This window comes from Triturus cristatus, chromosome 5_1 (genome assembly GCF_964204655.1).
Source record: "Triturus cristatus chromosome 5_1, aTriCri1.1, whole genome shotgun sequence".
Taxonomy (NCBI): Eukaryota; Metazoa; Chordata; class Amphibia; order Caudata; family Salamandridae; genus Triturus; species Triturus cristatus.
In genome coordinates this window covers 364,360,771-364,378,560 of record NC_140587.1, presented here as the reverse complement: position 1 = coordinate 364,378,560, position 17,790 = coordinate 364,360,771, and the positions used below count along the sequence as shown (strand labels likewise).

The window sequence follows — 17,790 nt, the reverse complement described above, 5'->3', positions numbered from 1 at the left end:
TGCCCCTCCCCCTCTCAGGGATTCCACCGAGGCCATTGTGTTCAGTCCCGGTCAGCTGCTCATTGAGAGTGGCTGGGAGGTGGACCAATAGCTTGCCAAGCTCAGTGAACACTGGATTGGTGTGCTCAGAGGAGGGGGAAACTGGAGCCATGAAGCGGATGAACAGCATGGTAACCCTGCCACTTTTCTCCCCTGCAAGTCCCATTTGCATATTTTCTGGATGTGTGTGCTCGGAGGAGGGGCAAACCGGAGCCATGAAGATGATGTGGATTTGGTGATCTGGGAACAAATATATGTGGTGATTTATGGGAACCTAACTGCAGGTGAATGCCCCAATGTTAGGAGTTATGCCAGTTACACCTGACAATGATAGGATGACAAGTACCAGTCTCAGAAACTGCATGGTATATAAAGTAATGGTTACTTAATGTAATTGGCCTCTTCACAAAGTGATATATGACATGTGCCAGTTATGAGTATTTACTTCAGTGCACTACATGTGATGGTATGACAATTGCCTAGTTGGCAACATGATTTATGTGATTGTGATCTAATGTGTTTCATAATACAAGGGATATTTGTATAATAACCTTGTGTGGTGTCTCTTTAGTGGTGTGCCTGGTGTTTCACTGGTGTGTGTGTGTTACGTAAATGCTCTACATATTGCCTCTGGGCTAAGCCTAACTTCTCTGCCAAGTTACCAAGGACGTGAGCAAGGGTTATCTTGGGTGTGTACCTCCCTTACCATGACTAGATCAGTGGATTGTGCCTGGCTAAGGTGCATACCCTAGCCAACCAGAAGTACCATCACTAACATAAGTCACTTAGAAGGCTGTTAACTCCAGGTGGGAAGATGGTAGGCTGTTGAAAAGCTTTTCAAGGTCTTTTTGACACAAAAAAGCCAGAGATGGGTATGTAGTCTGCTAGTCATTTTCTTTACGACCGGTGTGATCCTTGTATGATAAAGGACCTTGGGATGATTCAACTGCATAGAGAGGTGGTGATGAGGTACATGATCATCAGCTGGGCAGAAATATGTTTGGTAAATATTTTCTTTTTTATAGGAGTCATTGAACAGCACTGTAATTAAACCTAATATGTTCTATGGTATTTTAGTTTTATAGCATTAGTCAAGTACTATTCAAACAAGACACAACCGTAAAATTACTATATGATTATTAAAAAATTGTATACATTTTTCTGACCACTGTAAGTTCTCTTTTCAGGTGATTTTAATTTGCTCAACTATGAGGTTGCTGAGGGAATTAACATGACAATTGACATTGTTGAGCAAACAAAGGGAACCCCCAGCATGCAGGACTTTACCTTGATGTGGGATGGCATAACCTCTCAACCTATAGCAGCACAGGCGTCAACAGCCGAGGTTTGTGATTTACATGAACTTTCTTTAGGCAAAATAGATGTGCTTGTAATACCAATAACGGCCCAACTGCAAAAGGCCTGCAAATTGAGAAGCCACTAAGCACAAATCGCACTTCCAGTAAATGTCAATTGAACAGGTATTGCTATTTGCCAGGTGTGCAGTTTACACTCCATTGTGATTTGCACACCCCAGAATTGGGAACAATGCACTAATATTAAATATTATTCACATTAAGAAGTGGGCAAGCAGTCAGGTGCATTATGTGCTTTTGCAGTTTTTAGGTTTTATCCTCCAAAAATAGGTTTTCAGTGTTGGAAAGACTGTGTTCATACTTTGTGTATCAAATAATATAAGTAAGTTTGCCATGCACCATTTTGTTGAATATTGTGATATAATGTGCAAAATACTTGTACAAAACTCACTGTACTATACGTAGCAGAAAAGAAAGTAGCAGTCTAGATTTAGTTGTGCGCTTTCACTTCAATTCACTTTGTGACAGTCTCTATCATTAAAAGTGATGCTTATGAAACAACAGAATGAGAAAACATTGTTGTTTGAGCTCTACCGTTCCAACTGATTCTTTTTGGTTGGAGGCCAAAACAAAAACAATATCTACATACACCTTCTAGTGATGGGCTGCTTTTTCTTGAGAAGTGGAGGACGAAACACTACCACCTTTAGAATAGGTGTTCATACTAAGAGGCCTATTTATAAGACCCTATCGCCACCACAAAGTCACTAAAAGTGACACTGTGGTGGTGATAGGGGCTTCGAGTTATTTACAAGGCAGCTGCCTTGTAAATAAGCTTGTAAATTAGGCCCCCTTTCATGCTGTACTTAGTGTGAATGGGGAGGGCAATGGGTGTTGCGGTGGGCGTTCAACCTCAACACGCATTTATTTTGATATTGCCCCCTATTTACAAGGGTGTCGTAAATAGGATGCAGCGCCAAAATTAAGACCAGGGAAAACCTGGTCTTAACCAGGTGAAACGAGGAGAAATGCTTTATTTCTCCTAGTTTTTGCTGTTTCCATGTGTGCTGCATCGTGCAGCAAACATAGAAACAGCAAAAGGCCATTGATTGTTAATGTGCAGGAAGTATACCCCTTCTTGCACATAAACAATTAAAATAAAATGACATTTTGCAACTTCTATGTGTGCTCCTTTAAGCAGCACACATGCAAGTTACACAACACCATTTATAGATTGTTTATGTGCAGGAAGGGAAACTTTCCTGCACATCAACAATCTTCCCCTCATGGCAGACACCCTTGCCCTAAGGTGGTGCTAGGCTGCTAAGTTTAGCGCCAGGGCAGGGAGAAACGCAGGGCTGCACCATATTGTTGGTAATATGGTGCAGCCCTCCATTTCTGAAGTGGTGGAGCGGGGCATTAAGCCAAGGAGGCTAACGCCACCCTCCACCACTCATTGTAAATATGACCCAAGTATCCCCCTAAAACTGTTGCCACAACTATGAATGGTTTGACTGAGTGTGGGATTGTTCATCAGTGTCAACTGTTTGAATGTCCTTTATCGTCAGGACAAACCTGGTCCCTGTATCCAATAAGTGCTTCACCGCATCTAACCTTAATTCATGCCTTGGTACTGGTCATGTGCAAGCTGATTACCGTGGTCAGCGCTTTACGATTTTTAGTGATGTTTTCATTTAAAAATGAAACCAAACCATATCTCGAGGTCTCCTTATTGGATTTTTGTAGTTGTATTAGTTAAATAATTCTATATGTTTATAAATTGGTGCAGGATTTTTATTGTCTTGTGTTTTTGCTTGTTTTGGTACTTGTAAATACTTTTCATATTTTTAGTAGCCTGTCTGCTCCATGCCATGGCTACCACAGTTTGAGCTCAGGTTTAAATTCCTGAAACCTTTATTGGAACTAACCTTAATAGCGCCATTGTTAATTGTGAAGTACTACCATCCACCCCAGCTAATAATTACATTTTTCACAAGTAAATTATCAATGACACACAGGACCTTCCATATTTTTGGTTGTAACCCAAAGACCAGGTTATATACTTTGGTATTAAGGTCCTTGGCGACCCAATTCATTAAAAACAGATAGGATACATACCAGACACAAGAGGGACAAATGACTAGAACTATTTTCTTAGATGTGATTTATCCACAAGTCTGTACGTGATCAAAGGTAATAAACGTACAGCTCAGATGAAAGACTGTGAAACAAAACCGCAATTTATGGATTTTGAACACCAACAAGGAGTTGGCTTTCACCGCAAGCAGGGTTCTCTGCGGGTGGCCTCTTCTAGAATTAAAAATTGCTGCATTTCCTGTTGCTTTCTTAGACTGCATCCTAATTATTCTTAAAGATGTCACGTCTTTGTTAGGCACAGTTTCCTCTCTTAGCATTGCATCAAGCAATGGTAGGACCCTCTGACTCAAGTGACAAGATTTCATATTGTTAGAAATCATGCTATTAGAATTACTGGCAATACATAAGTGGAAGTTTACTCCTCTAGTCATAGGCATAACCAATCTCTTTACATACATAAAAGATTAGTCTTGCACCAGTGAAGGAAAATGGCAATTCCAACCCAATATCAAGTCTAAAATATGTTCATTATGCAAAAATAAGCAAAAATTATTGTTGTACTGGGAGACAACGTTTTACATCTCTAAAGCAATTGCGATTCTAATGTTAAGACTTCTCAAAATCTCCCCACTTCGATGTATTTTCCTCACATAAGCAAACGGTAGGAGACCTTCAACTGACAGAAACGTAAACTTCGACAGAGTGAGTTAGCAGGTGCTCAGCTTTCTCAGCAGGAAAATAAAAATAACTATGAAAACACACCAATGATGTAAAATCTCAGGTGCTGAGATAGTCATCTTCGCTTACACGCCCCAAAAATGACAAGGAGGCTGAATGAGTCAGACGTGAGTTGGTTTTAGGAAACCTGTGTAAACATGTGTATACATATTGGCTATGAGCTAAATGATATCATATTTTGATAATAGTAATATAAAACAAGCATAAATCATTATAACATTTAACGTAATAACAGATCTGCTGCATGGATAATTGGCTCGCCTCTGTGACCTTAATTTCCTCAGAACGCTTAATGTTTGAAGAGTTTAAACTTTGATTTTTCTCTGCCGATTCAATGGTTGTCTGTTTATTTTTCGTTAAGCAGAGGCTCTGCAGGAAGTCTCTGTTCATGTGCCTATCCCTTCTTTCGATTATGTCCCAGTTCTAAAATATGGTCTTACCATTGATCGATATCATTAACTTGGATTGTACAGGATTGAAGCATTACGGTATCCACTACTTAAACTAGTGCAGTTGACTGTTGCATGGTGGCCTCTTGAATCAGACTGTAGACAAGTCTGCATTGAGAATAACTTTTTTGCATGTCTGTAGGAAGCTGGGTCTCTATACATGGTACTAAACTGAAGTACCCTGTGCAGTGAGTCCAGAGGACCCCCAATGGGTGTGCAGAGGTAAAAATAGATAATACTAATGCACTATTTGTGTGGTAGTGTGGCTGAGCAGTTAGGCTTATCAGGAGGTCCTGCCAAGCATTTTTTGATACACACATAGGCAAGAAATGAGGCACACACTCAAGAATAAACTCGAGACCAATTGTTTAACAATCACAAGTATTTTTACATATATTTGTAAGAACTAAGAACTTCATTCACCAGTGATTAAAATAGTTTGTATATCAATTTGTAATCAAAGACAGTCTGATCCACGGATGCATTACAGTGTTTAAGCGAACAGTGTTAAACACTGTCAAGTACAGAGACAGTCACACCGGGGTTGTCACAGTCATTGGAGCGAAGCAATGGTTAGCATAGAATGAAATCGTTGCGAAACAACATCAAAACATTTACCAATGCGGTCAATAAAAAGAAGGCATAGGGTTAGATAGCAGAGTACCACAAACACAGTTACCATCGACGTCAAATGGAAGCAACGCTCCGCCTTGGAGTTTCGGGTGATCTACTCAGGAGGTGTAAGAGTTTTGAAGGTTCCAGGGCTTGGGTACAGTAGGCAGTTCAGTGTTACCTGGATCAGAGGTACTGGAGTTCGAGGAATGCAGAAAGGTTCATCACTGACAACTGTCAGCTACAGGTGCAGTGGGGGACAGGCCATTGTGGTTGGGGCAGTCGTGCCCAAGTTGCTGCTTTGGGGCAGTCGCCGCCACCAAAAAATGGGTGCAGGCTCACAGTAGCGAGGCTGTTTCCAGCATTGATAACAGGTGCTGTGAGGAGCCCTCTTGCTGGCGGATTCGCTGAAGGTAGTCAGTTACCGGACTCGCTTGGATGCTGCAACTTGCATTGTTGTGGTGAGTCGCCTCGACACGATCCATGCCGGTCCTCAACATGTGGCGGTGTTTACCAGCAGTGTGCCTTCGAAAAGCACATTTAGTCCAAAGGAAGGTTCTTGGTGATTAGTTGACGGCTGGAGGCCTTGCTTGGTTCAGGCTGAGAAGGCAGATCACAATTAATGAGTCCTTTAGCAACAGACAGGATTTGGCACCAGTTACTTCTGCAGCAGGGCTCAGTTCTCGGGTCAGCAGCACGTCTTCTTCCTTGTCTTTTTTTGGCCCATCGAATCTGAAGTCAAGGTCTACGGAAGCCACGTAAATACTCAATTTAAGGACATTAGAGGGAGTGACAGGTAGTAGCCAATGGGCTGCTTACCTGTAGGGTGTCTACACCCTCTATATGCTCACCGCATGTGGAAAGGGGGCATATCCCTGACTTCTAATAGGCTACTTTCCCCATCCTCAAGATGGCAGAGAGTGAAAAGTAGGTTCCACCTCGCCTGTCCCACCTGAGGGGTGGTGTAGGTTGAAGGTGAGCACACCTCCTAATTTACCTAAATTTCCCGCCAGTGCTTCCCAAAAGTGGAGCAGGGCTGGGAGTGTCCATCTGCTTCTAATAGCAGATGACCTGGGGCAGAGTTCAAAGGCAGCATGGCCTTTGAAGCTTCCTGCTTGTGTGAGGCAGCTCCTGTAAGGGGGACGCTGTGACCACCTCGGCCCAGAGCCCAGAGCAGGGTTTGTTCCTGGATCCAGAGAATGCTGGCCCTCACCCCATGGGTCCAGAAACATGTCTGATTGTGGCAGGCTGGCTAGGACTAGTCAGAGACCACACCAGTGCTTGGTATGTTTCATGGGACCCTCTAAAAGGGCCTCCTGTTTGAATTTATTAATATATCCATCACTGGGATCAGTGAGGATTTATTAAGATGAGATGTTTGGTACCAAACACCTTTTGGTACAATGAAGCCATCATGGAGCTAGGAAACTCGTGATGATGAGTATCCATCGCATGTTCTCTTTATCGCTTCCATGTGCACTTACAATATCCCAGAATTTACTGGGTATTGTTAAACACATCTGCTCATGCAGATGTGTCCACACATGAGGTATAGTGCAACCAGCCTTAGGGCTATTAAGGCCTGCCAGAGGGGTGCCTTACCTATACCTCAAGCAGTGCTGTGAGGCATGGCACGCAGGGTTGTGTTTCATGTCAACTCTTTGGATTTCACTGCACCTAGGCATGCAGCCTGCAATGACAGTCAACATGGCCTTGGTGAGGGGTTCCCAGTGTGGCACAATTCATGCTACAGCCGGAGAGGACCCTCTTCAGCTCCAATGTCCAAGGTACTGGGGTACCATTTACTAGGGACTTCCAGGGATTACTAAAGTTTATTACTAATCAGGGTACAGAGATAGGGTAAGAGATGTGGCACCGTAGAGACTGACTACAATAATGTGCTCAGGGAAAAGCAGGCCTGAATTCTAAGAACAGAAACAGGACAGGACAAAAAGTCTGCAGATATAGAACATTTACTGATATTTAGGAAAGGAAAGCCACAAATTAACAAGAACAGTATTGGAACAATCCACAAAGGACAAGGGATAATAGAATCAAAGCCCATGCCTGGGAATCTGTACAATAACCAGGGCAGGACAGGGAGTGTGCAAGCAGAAGTAAAAACAATGGCATACTAAGCAATAGAGAAGCTATAACAATAAGTGGCAGATAAGCCAAATGAACAAAATAGAAAGAGAGGAACAAGTAATGAGGAAAACCAAGAGACAAAGGATTTGCAACCAAGCCTGAAAGCAGAATAACTAAAGAGCATTGATTCACCTGGAGCCTCAGCAATAAAGACTGACGCCAGTCGCTGCACACTGAGCTCACAGGGTAGAACCAGCTGAAAGCTCGGGGAAAAAGCACAATGCTAGGAGAAATCCAGGTGTGCGAAATACATAAATTGCAGGAACTTAGGGAACACAAGGTCTGAAGTTGGAGAGAAAAACAAGACCATGTAAGCCAGCGGGAACATGAAGGAAAAAATTAAAACCCGAAATGGAGTGTTAATAGGAGCTGAGAGCACAACAAGTTGATGAAGCAAGTATGAATCAATCAATCAGGGATTTGTAGAGCGCACTACTCACCTGAGAAAGTCTCAAGGCACTAGGGGAGGGAGGTTTCGTATAGCGCCGGTCATTCGAAGAGCCAGGTGTTGAGGCTCTTCCTGAATGTTTGCAGTCTGGGGCTTCACCTGATGCTGAGGGGGAGTTCATTCCAGGTCTTGGCCGCGATGTAGGAGAAGGATCTGCCTCTCGCTCTGGCTCTGTGAAGAGGCTAGATCGGCTGAGCGGAGGTTTCTCTTGGGAGCGTAGAAAGAGATTCTTTTGTTGGGGTATTGGGGTCTTGTGTTGTGGAGGGCTTTGTAGGCATGTGTGAGTAGCTTGAAGGTCACTCTTTTTTCGACGGGGCTCCAGTGGAAGTCTCATAGGTGATGGGTGAAGTAGTTTTGTCGTAGGATGTTGAGGACGAGTCTGGCTGCGGAATTCTGGACGATCTGGAGTTTGTGGAGTAGACATTTGTTGATTCCAGCGTAGAGGGCGTTCCCGTAGTCCAGTCTGATGGTGATGAGTGCATGGGTGACGGTCTTCATGGATTCAGGGGGGATCCATTTGAAGGTCTAGCGCAACACAGATGGGGATGGGTTGCTAAACCCCCTAGTCCCCACGTTAAGTTTTAATATCGAACACGTTCTGCGCAATTCAAATTTCACACAGTATTTTGCATTTGTTTTTAAAATCACTCACTTTTCTTAGCACGGGCCACCACTTTGTTATAGAAGTGCCTCCCTGTCTCCAGGTGTAGGCCCGCTCTTTATCAAACTTTGGGGGACGGATTTACGTTTCTTGGCGCATCCCTGCAAATCAGCAGGGATGCGCCAGGAAAGATGCATGATGCAAGTTTACCCTTGTGCCACCACAGATGCGTCGCATTTACAATGCGGTGCATCATGGCGCAAGGATAAACAGATGCATGTCGCATCTGCCGGCGTAAGGTTGGTGCAGTGCTGGAGTTGTGTTGCGGGCTCGACACAACTCCAGCACTGTGCCAACCCGACCTATCTTCCACATGGTGCATCACACCTTACGTCTGCTTCAAGCAGGCGCACGGTTTTGACACAGCTGGGTCGGAAAGGTGACTGAGTGAAAACTTAAAGATTTCACTCAGGCACTTTTCTGAGGCGTTCCTGCGCCGGAACGCCCACCCTGAGCCTGTACGCCCACATGAAACCTGACGCAGGTTTCATGTGGCGCAGGGCTTTACAACGTGATGCATCTCCCTAGATGTGTCATATTGTAAATCCCCACAGCATGGCGCTAGCTTTACGTCACCGCTGCCTCACAGAAGTGACGCAACGGTGTCGCAAAAGTGGCGCACGGCGCTTGTAAATCTGCCCCATGGTTTTTAAAGAGCGAGGAATGCCGATGATGAAGCATGACACAGTCCATAAATTTTTTTGAGATGCCCAACACCACTTAGTTTTCCGGCACAGTGTGCCTCACCCTTCAATAAGAATCAGACACTAAGTCAGGGTAGCTTCTTGGTGTGTGATACATGTCATTTGGAGGCTAGTTCACCCTGCCCGCCCCATAGCCTCCTGTTCCCTCCCCTTTTGACTAAAAGGATTTTGTGTGTATATACCCCCCCTACATTTCACGGCACTGCGTGGCAGGCGCCGTGTGGTGCCTGCCACGTAGTGCTGTAAAATGCACAACATGGCATTTTCGCATCGCGGCAGGTGCTGCTGTCATCAGCAACCGCCGCAATGTTAAGATTCAGGATCCGACCGCCACAGTGGGAGTCGCATCCTGATCCGGTGTGCGGGACCGGCGCATGCATGACCGACGGTCCCGGTTTACACCAGGATGGCGGATGGACTCCAGTCGTAAATATGAACAACCAATCGTAATTAGTGCTGCATCACCGCCATTCATTACTCCTTCTGAGTAATGAAATACTTGGTATAGGAAGGTAAAGCCACCCAAGTCAAATCCACCCCGTGCTGTACCAGTAACTTGCTGACCAACCTGACTACCACCAAGCACTATACAAATGTTTCCATGTCTCCTTCCCGTTCCCTGATCGTGTTCTCATGGTTTACAATTAGATCATTTGTAATGTGATATTCGGTATTGTATTGTGTTACAATTCTGCTTTAATGTTTTAGGTTCGAGCTGCGGTCCTAGGGATGATCAGTTTCACATGCCCAGACTCCATTGCTAACGTCACTGAAAACCGTTATGTGAAGTACTTTAATAACTATGAAACAGAGGTACGTGGTTTCTTCCTGCTTTTTATAACTGAGAAATATCAGTGTGTTTTAGAATGAACACTAATTATATCAGTTTAAGGTTAATATGTATTAATGCATTTCAACAGAAAAGGCATGCTTATATACATTTCAATCTAACGATGCTAGCACAGATATAGATTTATGACTGCGTTGTTGTAGTCAAACTTACTAAATCCGATATCCGATATCGATCACTGCAAACCTTTCTGCTGCTTTAGATTTTAACTCTGCTATTTTCCCCAACTGCACGGTTTCCTTCGTAGATATACAATGTAGATTACAAATGTGATGGCAACATACCCTTACAATCGTCATCTACATGACGTATATTATTATTTATCATGGGGATGAGATTTGCTTGATTATGTAAAATATTACTGCTCAACAGCTAATTTGTATTTGATGAATAATTGAGCCACTGTTGCTTATTGGGTGTGATGATTGCATGTAATCACCGAATAAATCTGCCGAACAATGATTTTGAGTATATACTTCATTTGACCTGTTGCCTTAAAATTTCCAAGAAAATTGGCAAACAAATAAATGATTTATTGTGCACAGTTAATTAAAACCATTACAAATGTTGCCTTAAAATCAACAATTTGACAAACCATTTCTATATACATTTTCAATATCCAAAAAAGAAAAAGACATAAAACATCTAAAAATCCAAGAGAGATATAGGCTATTATACTGATTGATTCCAGGTACTAATCCTCCACTATTTCAAATTTTGAGTTTGATTCCAAAAATGCAAATAAGCGTACCGCTGTAAACATGGTGCTGTCTAAAGTCAGCTTAACACTAACAGAATTTTAACAAATACAAAGCTATACCACTATGTTGCGCCCTTATAGCAACCAATAAACATTTGTGCAAAATTTTACAGGTATTGTGGTAACCGTATATTAATACACACTGAGATGAGCATTATATAATTGGTTTTTTGTAATAGTGTGCTAACTAGTTGCAGAAATTTAGCTGACCTACATGAAAACTGCAAAGTCTGGCTGTTTAATAGTGCCATTATCAATCGATCAATCAATCAAGAAATTTGTAAAGCGTGCTACTCACTGTTCATTACAGCTGGTCGGCACGATCTGACTTTAAGTGAATGGAAAGCATGGAGTAAAAAGTGCTGTCTCAAGTTGTTCACAGCTGGGAAAATGCACAAAAGATGTGCGAGTGTCTCTTCCGCCTGTTCGCAAAGTCTGCACTGGGTGGTCGGCCACGTTTGTTTCCATGCTGGAACTAGACCTTTTGAGCAAAAAACTCCCAGCTGGGTCAGACGTAGACAGTGCTGAACAGATGGATATGTGTGTTGGACGAGATATGGCTGAGGGGTGCCTGTTTCATATGAGGATAAAACCATCCAACCGGGTTTATTCTTTGTTAGTTCAAAGCGAGGAAGCTGTAGTTGTTTTCCCCAGGCTTCATGCAAATTTAGCATGGTTAGGGCATGTTCTAGTGCTGTTGGCCAGTCTTTCTTGCCTTTTGGCTAGTTCTTCAGTTCTGTCCAGCTATACCCAAGCAAAGACTCTTCTTGGGCAGCTCTTAGTTTCCAGCACAGTTTTATTATCTCTGCTTGCCTTACTTGGACTTCGTTAGACAACCCAAAATTCAAGGGCACTTGTGCTTGAGAAATAACTTGCATAATCCGAAAGACTGATTTAAAAAGGCTTGATTGTAAGAGATTGGCAATCACTATTAGGTAAATTCCAGTTCTGTGAATGCCTTTTATCTCAAAATTGCTTTCCACAAGTTTGGTTTTCATGAAGGATTGCATACATTCTTGTTTTTAATTTCTTTCTACTGCCATCCCTCTCCCATAGCTGCAATATTCTCCCATGTTTTTATTCCCTTCCAAGGTTAGCCATCCAAGAGTAGGAGAAGTCTAGTCCTCTTATTCCCCTCTCCTTGGAGTCATCATTCCTTCCTTCTCCTATATTCGTCTTTATTTTATCCTCCTCGCTGCCACAGAAATCTCTTACCACTATGCCTCTATTTTAAACGAAGAGAGGAATCCATTTCACAGTACCTGGGTTGTTTTTTCATCCTTCTGATGCCCCCCTGTTTCTCTGTCCCCTGTATCTTTTCTTTCCAACTTTCTTTATAATGTTGTCCACTGTCCATGTTCCCTCTTTTTTTAGAGTTCTAGTTGAACTAGAAAAGGGACTACTAAAACACTTTACTTGTTAACTTTTACCCATTTTTCCAATGTCCCCTTGGTTAGGCGTCTCTGGGTGTTTATTTATTTGTTTTCAATTCTATATCCCTTCATCCAAGCACATGATTTGATACTGGGCCTGTTATAGATTTCTTTTTCGGGCTGTATCATAAAAAGGATTTTGCACAACAGGTTTTTTGTGGTTTTGAATTATGATATGTTGTATTCACACTGCTTTCTGTTGGATACTTCTTACCACCGATTCCTCACCTTTAGAACATTCCTAGGTACAGAGAGGCTTAGTCAGAATCCCATCCTTGTGCTCCCTCGTTCCACTCTCTATCCCTCATTCTGATCACTGCCACCCCATTGCTTAGGCTGACCTGAGATAACTATCGCCCTTCCATTTTAAAGTGTCTACTAAATGTGAGCCGGTTCCTTGTGCCCCTAGTTTTATAATCAGTTACCAGTTCCCGGAGCGGATATCAGTTAGGCGTGGGGGGAGGGGCGGGGCGGTGGGGGTGCTGTCATTCAGAAAGCCCATTAATCCTGGAGGCAAATTAACCTGGCCACTCACACTTCCTCCAGACTGACTGACTGAGCGAGTAATGAATCTGAAGCCACATCATCAAAATTCGTTGTTGACAATTTAGCCAGTAGCCACAGCTGGCAAATTAGTTTTAGGAAAGGCAGACGTTAGCAACATCGATAGAAAACATTCATGTGACACTTAAACTCGATATCTACGTTTGTCAAAGTACATTATCATTAAAAAGTACAATTTATCAAGAACACCAGACTTCTAAAAAAAAAGGGGTTTCAATCTGCGGTATTGCACAGTAGTTGCGGGATGTTTCACAAGGCACATGGAACTTTTGTGCAGGTTTTCCTTTGCAACAAATATAGAGACACAGGTTTAAACCTGAACTCCATGTAGCAGGGACATTCTGGTTCATGGCACACTTGCAGCTCTCCTAATGTCAGATCTGATATTTACATGTCAAAATTATTTTGACATTACTGCAATGATAGCTGACCTGCAATATGAAATGGCCTGTATTTGGTTCCCACATGTGGATGGCTAAAGTTTTAATTTGTCTTTGACGTTTGTACCACGCTACAGCTCCTGCACATTTTACAGTGGCCTTAAACAAATGTCAAATACACAAATGAGTCTGTTCAAAATAGATACCATTTTTAGGAGAAATAGTGCATACAGAAGGCTCCATATACAGGTGCAAAATGGCAGCATCTTGGTCCATAAATCTAAAAGTCTTGGAAGAACATGCAACAAAGAAGACTTTATTTAGTTCTGTTTATGTGTCATTAACAAAGCAAACACAAGGAGATAATGGACGGAGTGCTGAAACTTTTCAGACACTCACCCCTAGTCACAGATCTGGGTTGAATCCATGATCATTCTTTAGCTCACTTCACCACCTCAGTTTAGACCCAGCTATTTGCAAATCAGTCTTGACCCTGTGCCTCATGGGAACAGTCCAGTCCAAACTGCCAAGCCAGGTCTTCCCTGAACTGGAAACAGGCATCCTGGGACCGGTTTCTGGGTAACACCCATCATCAGCCAGGGTAGCTTGAATCCAGTGGCAAAGTGAGCAAGAGACCTATGTCTGGGCATACCCTGCCAACCTAGGGTGAACAAAGCAAACACAAGGAGATAGTGGATGGAGCGCTGAAACTTTTCAGGCACTCACACACCCTCACAGATCTCGGTTGAATCCATCATCATTCTTTAGCTCACTTGGCCACCTCAGTTCAGACCCAGCTATATGAAAATCAGTCTTGACCCTGTACCTAATGGGAACAATTCAGCCCAAACTGCCAAGCCGGTCCTAGGATGCTTGCTTTCAGTCCAGGGAGGACCTGTCTTGGCAGTTTGGGCTGCACTGTTCCCATGAGGCACAGGGTCAAGACTGATTTGCATATGGCTGGGTTCAAACTTGAAAGGCATGGTGAGCAAAAAAACGATGGATTTAGGCCCAGGTCTGCAAGGGTATGAATCTGTACTGGGTGAATGTGTGACATTGTTTTGCATTCTGTCCATCAACTGTTCTTTTTGTATGTGTCATTAACAGGTAGATGGGAAAGGACAGTACAGGCCTAACAAGTATTTCAGAATCGTACAGAACTATCGTCTGTGACATTTTTGTGTGCCTGGATCCATTGGTGACACACACACAGGATTCTCAGTAACTATGTATGCATAGTGAATGTCAAATTATTGTTGCAATAAAATCTTATTACCTCCTTGAATGAATATTGTACATTGTGTAACTTTTGCATTCAATATTTGGGAAAATATAAGATGTTGCCACTGGAGACAGTTCTTGTTCAGCATGACGTATTTTGAGAAGACCTCTTTGAAGAATGACGTGCTTCTTGTTTGATTCAAGCTTGTCTCTTGCCTTCTCATGTGAATTTTAGCATTTGTAGGTTTTGTGAAGGAGATAATACTACAGTTGACCAAGTGTTGCACTCCATGGAATCAGGCGCACTGCAGCGGTTCAGGGGGCACGTTCTTATCCATGGGGTCGCATTTAATGTAATATGCACGGTGGGCCGTCAAACAATCAATGAGAAATGTTTGATAATGTTACCAGGATATGTACAACAGCATTTCTTGCCCAAGTACGTATGTAAGTACATAGTTAAAGAATCAAGTTGGCAATTCCGTAATAAAGACCCGGGTTCCTCTACTTGGTACCCAGGTGTGCGGAGGTCATATGAAGTGCATTCTTTTGATGCTTGTGCTCCCCAAAAAAGACACTTCATTTGACTGCCGGAAACCTGGCTACTTAGATTAGGAACCCGGACCATCATTACTGAACTGCACACTTGATTGTTTAATTGTTCAATTGGGGAGTTAGTGTGCTGGGCCGATATGTCTCCCCGCCCCTCTTGTAGTTATCATTATATATATAAAGTGGCATTTCTCGAAATGGGCTTCTTCGCACTTGAATGTGGTGAGCACCAACCTGCACCGACTTGAATTAACGGTTTGGTATTGGCTGACTTTACAGGCAGGCAATTACGATGGACAAAGGACAACTGAAATTGACGCCTTCTGTGGTCGGTATACCGTGAAGTATCCATACTACATCTTTCATGAAAGTTACTCTACAGCAGGTGGAGAGCGCTACGGACCCATGTCTTTGAGTTCTACCAACCAGGTGCGTTTATTGCTCGATTGCACTGTTCAAAAGCAGGCCTAACTCCTCATTTTCTGATGTCTATACACACACTTATAAATTAGTTCCCTTTGATAACTGTGTCACACACCCTTCTGGTTATTTTGGATGTCGGTATATTTATGCCAGACTAAAGTGCACCCCAGATCGATAGTGTAGCTTAGAATAATTTCATATTTTCACATCCTTTGATAAAGCACGTCGTGTCTGCCTATGGATTAATATTGACTTGCTTGGGTTTGCAGGATTTTCTCTCATCCAGCCTCATTTCACAGTATGACATAAAACAAGTCTCATAATCAGTTAAGATTAGGAAGCTGGAAGAGACAAACTAAATGCCAGACTGTCATTTATCGTTGCTTTGAATGAGTTGCAAACACCAAAAGCCAAAACATTTTTTTTAAAGAGGCACGTGATAGATTCCATCGAGCCAACAGGTTTAGTTTACGCCAAGCTTGTGCGTTGTTTATAGGTAATCCCGAATATGTTCAGTCAGATGCATGCTGTCTACTGTATGCGTAACTGCATGGCGTTCGTAAACACAAAGCATTATTTTTTCAATTCATAACCCAAGATAGACGTAAACTACACCTATGCTTCAATGTTAGGGATATATATTTATAAATGTATATAGAATTGACACATTATTCTTTTTCGCATTTCTTTTTCGGAAAATAAATATTGCTCTCAAACCTGCAGCACCTTTCAACTCTTGATCTGTGAAACGTGTACATTTCTACCTGCCTCAGTCAGCCTGATTAATTTATTAAGGGCTTAGAAAACATGGCACATGCACTTCTAGGGTCTTGGCAATACATTCTGTTAATATTTAGCAACTGTTGAACTTTTCCGCCATGCATGTCCCAGGTCACATCTCTGACGCTCTCTATCATTGCAGTCTTTTACATAGAGTACAACTTCCTAAATCCCAGTTTATATATACGCTGTGTACATTTCACACAGGCATATACAATATTCGCAATCATGTAGTTTTACGACTTGCAAGAAAATTATGCTGCAATAATATACATTTCTGAGCACAGGTCACGGGTGCGGGCAAAAACACTGTGGGGCATATGTATAAGCCCCTATCGGCACGGGAACGTCACTTTTTGTGACGTTCCCTCGGCGATAGGGGCTGCTCCTTATGTACAAGGCAGCGATAAGCCACTTAACGTGGCTTAACGCTGCCTTGTACATAAGGCACCCTTTCACGCTATGCTCAGCGTGAAAGGGGAGTGCAGTGGGTATTGTGGTGGGCGTTCCAGCGCAACACCCATTGTATTTGACGCTGCCCCCTATGTACAAGGGTGGCGTACATAGGAGGCAGCGCCAAAATTAGGACCAGGAAAACTCTGGTCTTAAGATGGCGAAAAGAGGAGAAATGCATAATTTCTCCTCTTTTTTTGCTTTTTCCAACTGTGCTGCCTTGTGCAGCACACATGGAAAATGCAAAGTGCCATGGTTTGTTTATGTACAGGAATGTGTCCCTTCCTGTACATAAAAAAACCTCCCCTGCACACAGACACCCTTGCACCAGCCTGCGTTGGCGCTAAGTTGTGAAACTTAGCGCCATCGCAGGGGGAAATGCAAGGCTGCACCACATTCTCGGGAAAATGGTGCAGCCTTGCGTTTCCGAAGTGGAGGAGCGTTTCGATAAGCCTAGGAGGCTAACGGCACGCCCCACCACTTCGTCGTACATATGGCCCTGTGAGTCAAGGCATATAATAAAAAATCTGAGTATATAAACTTTTCTTTATATTATTATGCATTAATTTGTGAGGCCCACTATTTTTTTTTTTTTACAAAATTAGTACTCAATTGTCGTTGAACTGCACATTTTGTGCTGCCCTTAAAGAACTTTGCATCGTATAATCCGAAGCAGCATGCTACGAGCTACCGCCTCTTTCCTTTGTGGTTCTGGCCTAGAGACAGCTTGCACTGCTTCACAGCTACTTGTAATTAAACAAATAATGCATGCATATATGCACCCACTTAGAGAGGGTTTAGATCATGCCTCTTCATCCACTGGCATTACCCCCAGGTCCCTCCGTCCTCGTCCCATTCCTTACAAAGTGGAGATTACTATCTCCGCGACAGAAAAAAAGAACAGGAGCATGCTGGGATACCTAACCCACTCCCTCCCGCTGGGAGTACATAAGCGGTACCAGCCCAGCATGCAGCCTGTTCTTTTTTTCTGTCTTCTGACAGATTAGGACGTGCTGAACTTACCTGTGATTTCTTCGATGGATGTCTCGTGGGGCTGCTGGGCTGTCCTCGACATCCTCTTCCGCGTCTCCTGGCCTGCCGGGCTTGCTGGGAGTCGCGTTGATTGGCGCCCGGCCCTTTGCGGCTGGGGCGCCGGATGTCC

General features: G+C 43.1%; 1 protein-coding gene across 2 annotated transcripts in view; it reads left to right on the top strand.

Annotated features, from left to right (window-relative positions):
• Positions 1-17,790, top strand: part of LOC146830894 (fibrocystin-L-like) — a 1,907,335-nt gene that overhangs the window by 694,392 nt on the left and 1,195,153 nt on the right. For both annotated transcript variants that reach the window (XM_085605084.1, XM_085605082.1), the window contains exons 19-21: positions 1,227-1,384; positions 9,921-10,025; positions 15,252-15,401. In XM_085605084.1, coding sequence (XP_085461210.1) covers positions 1,227-1,384; positions 9,921-10,025; positions 15,252-15,401 — 413 coding nt within the window. The remainder of the gene's footprint in view (positions 1-1,226; positions 1,385-9,920; positions 10,026-15,251; positions 15,402-17,790) is intronic.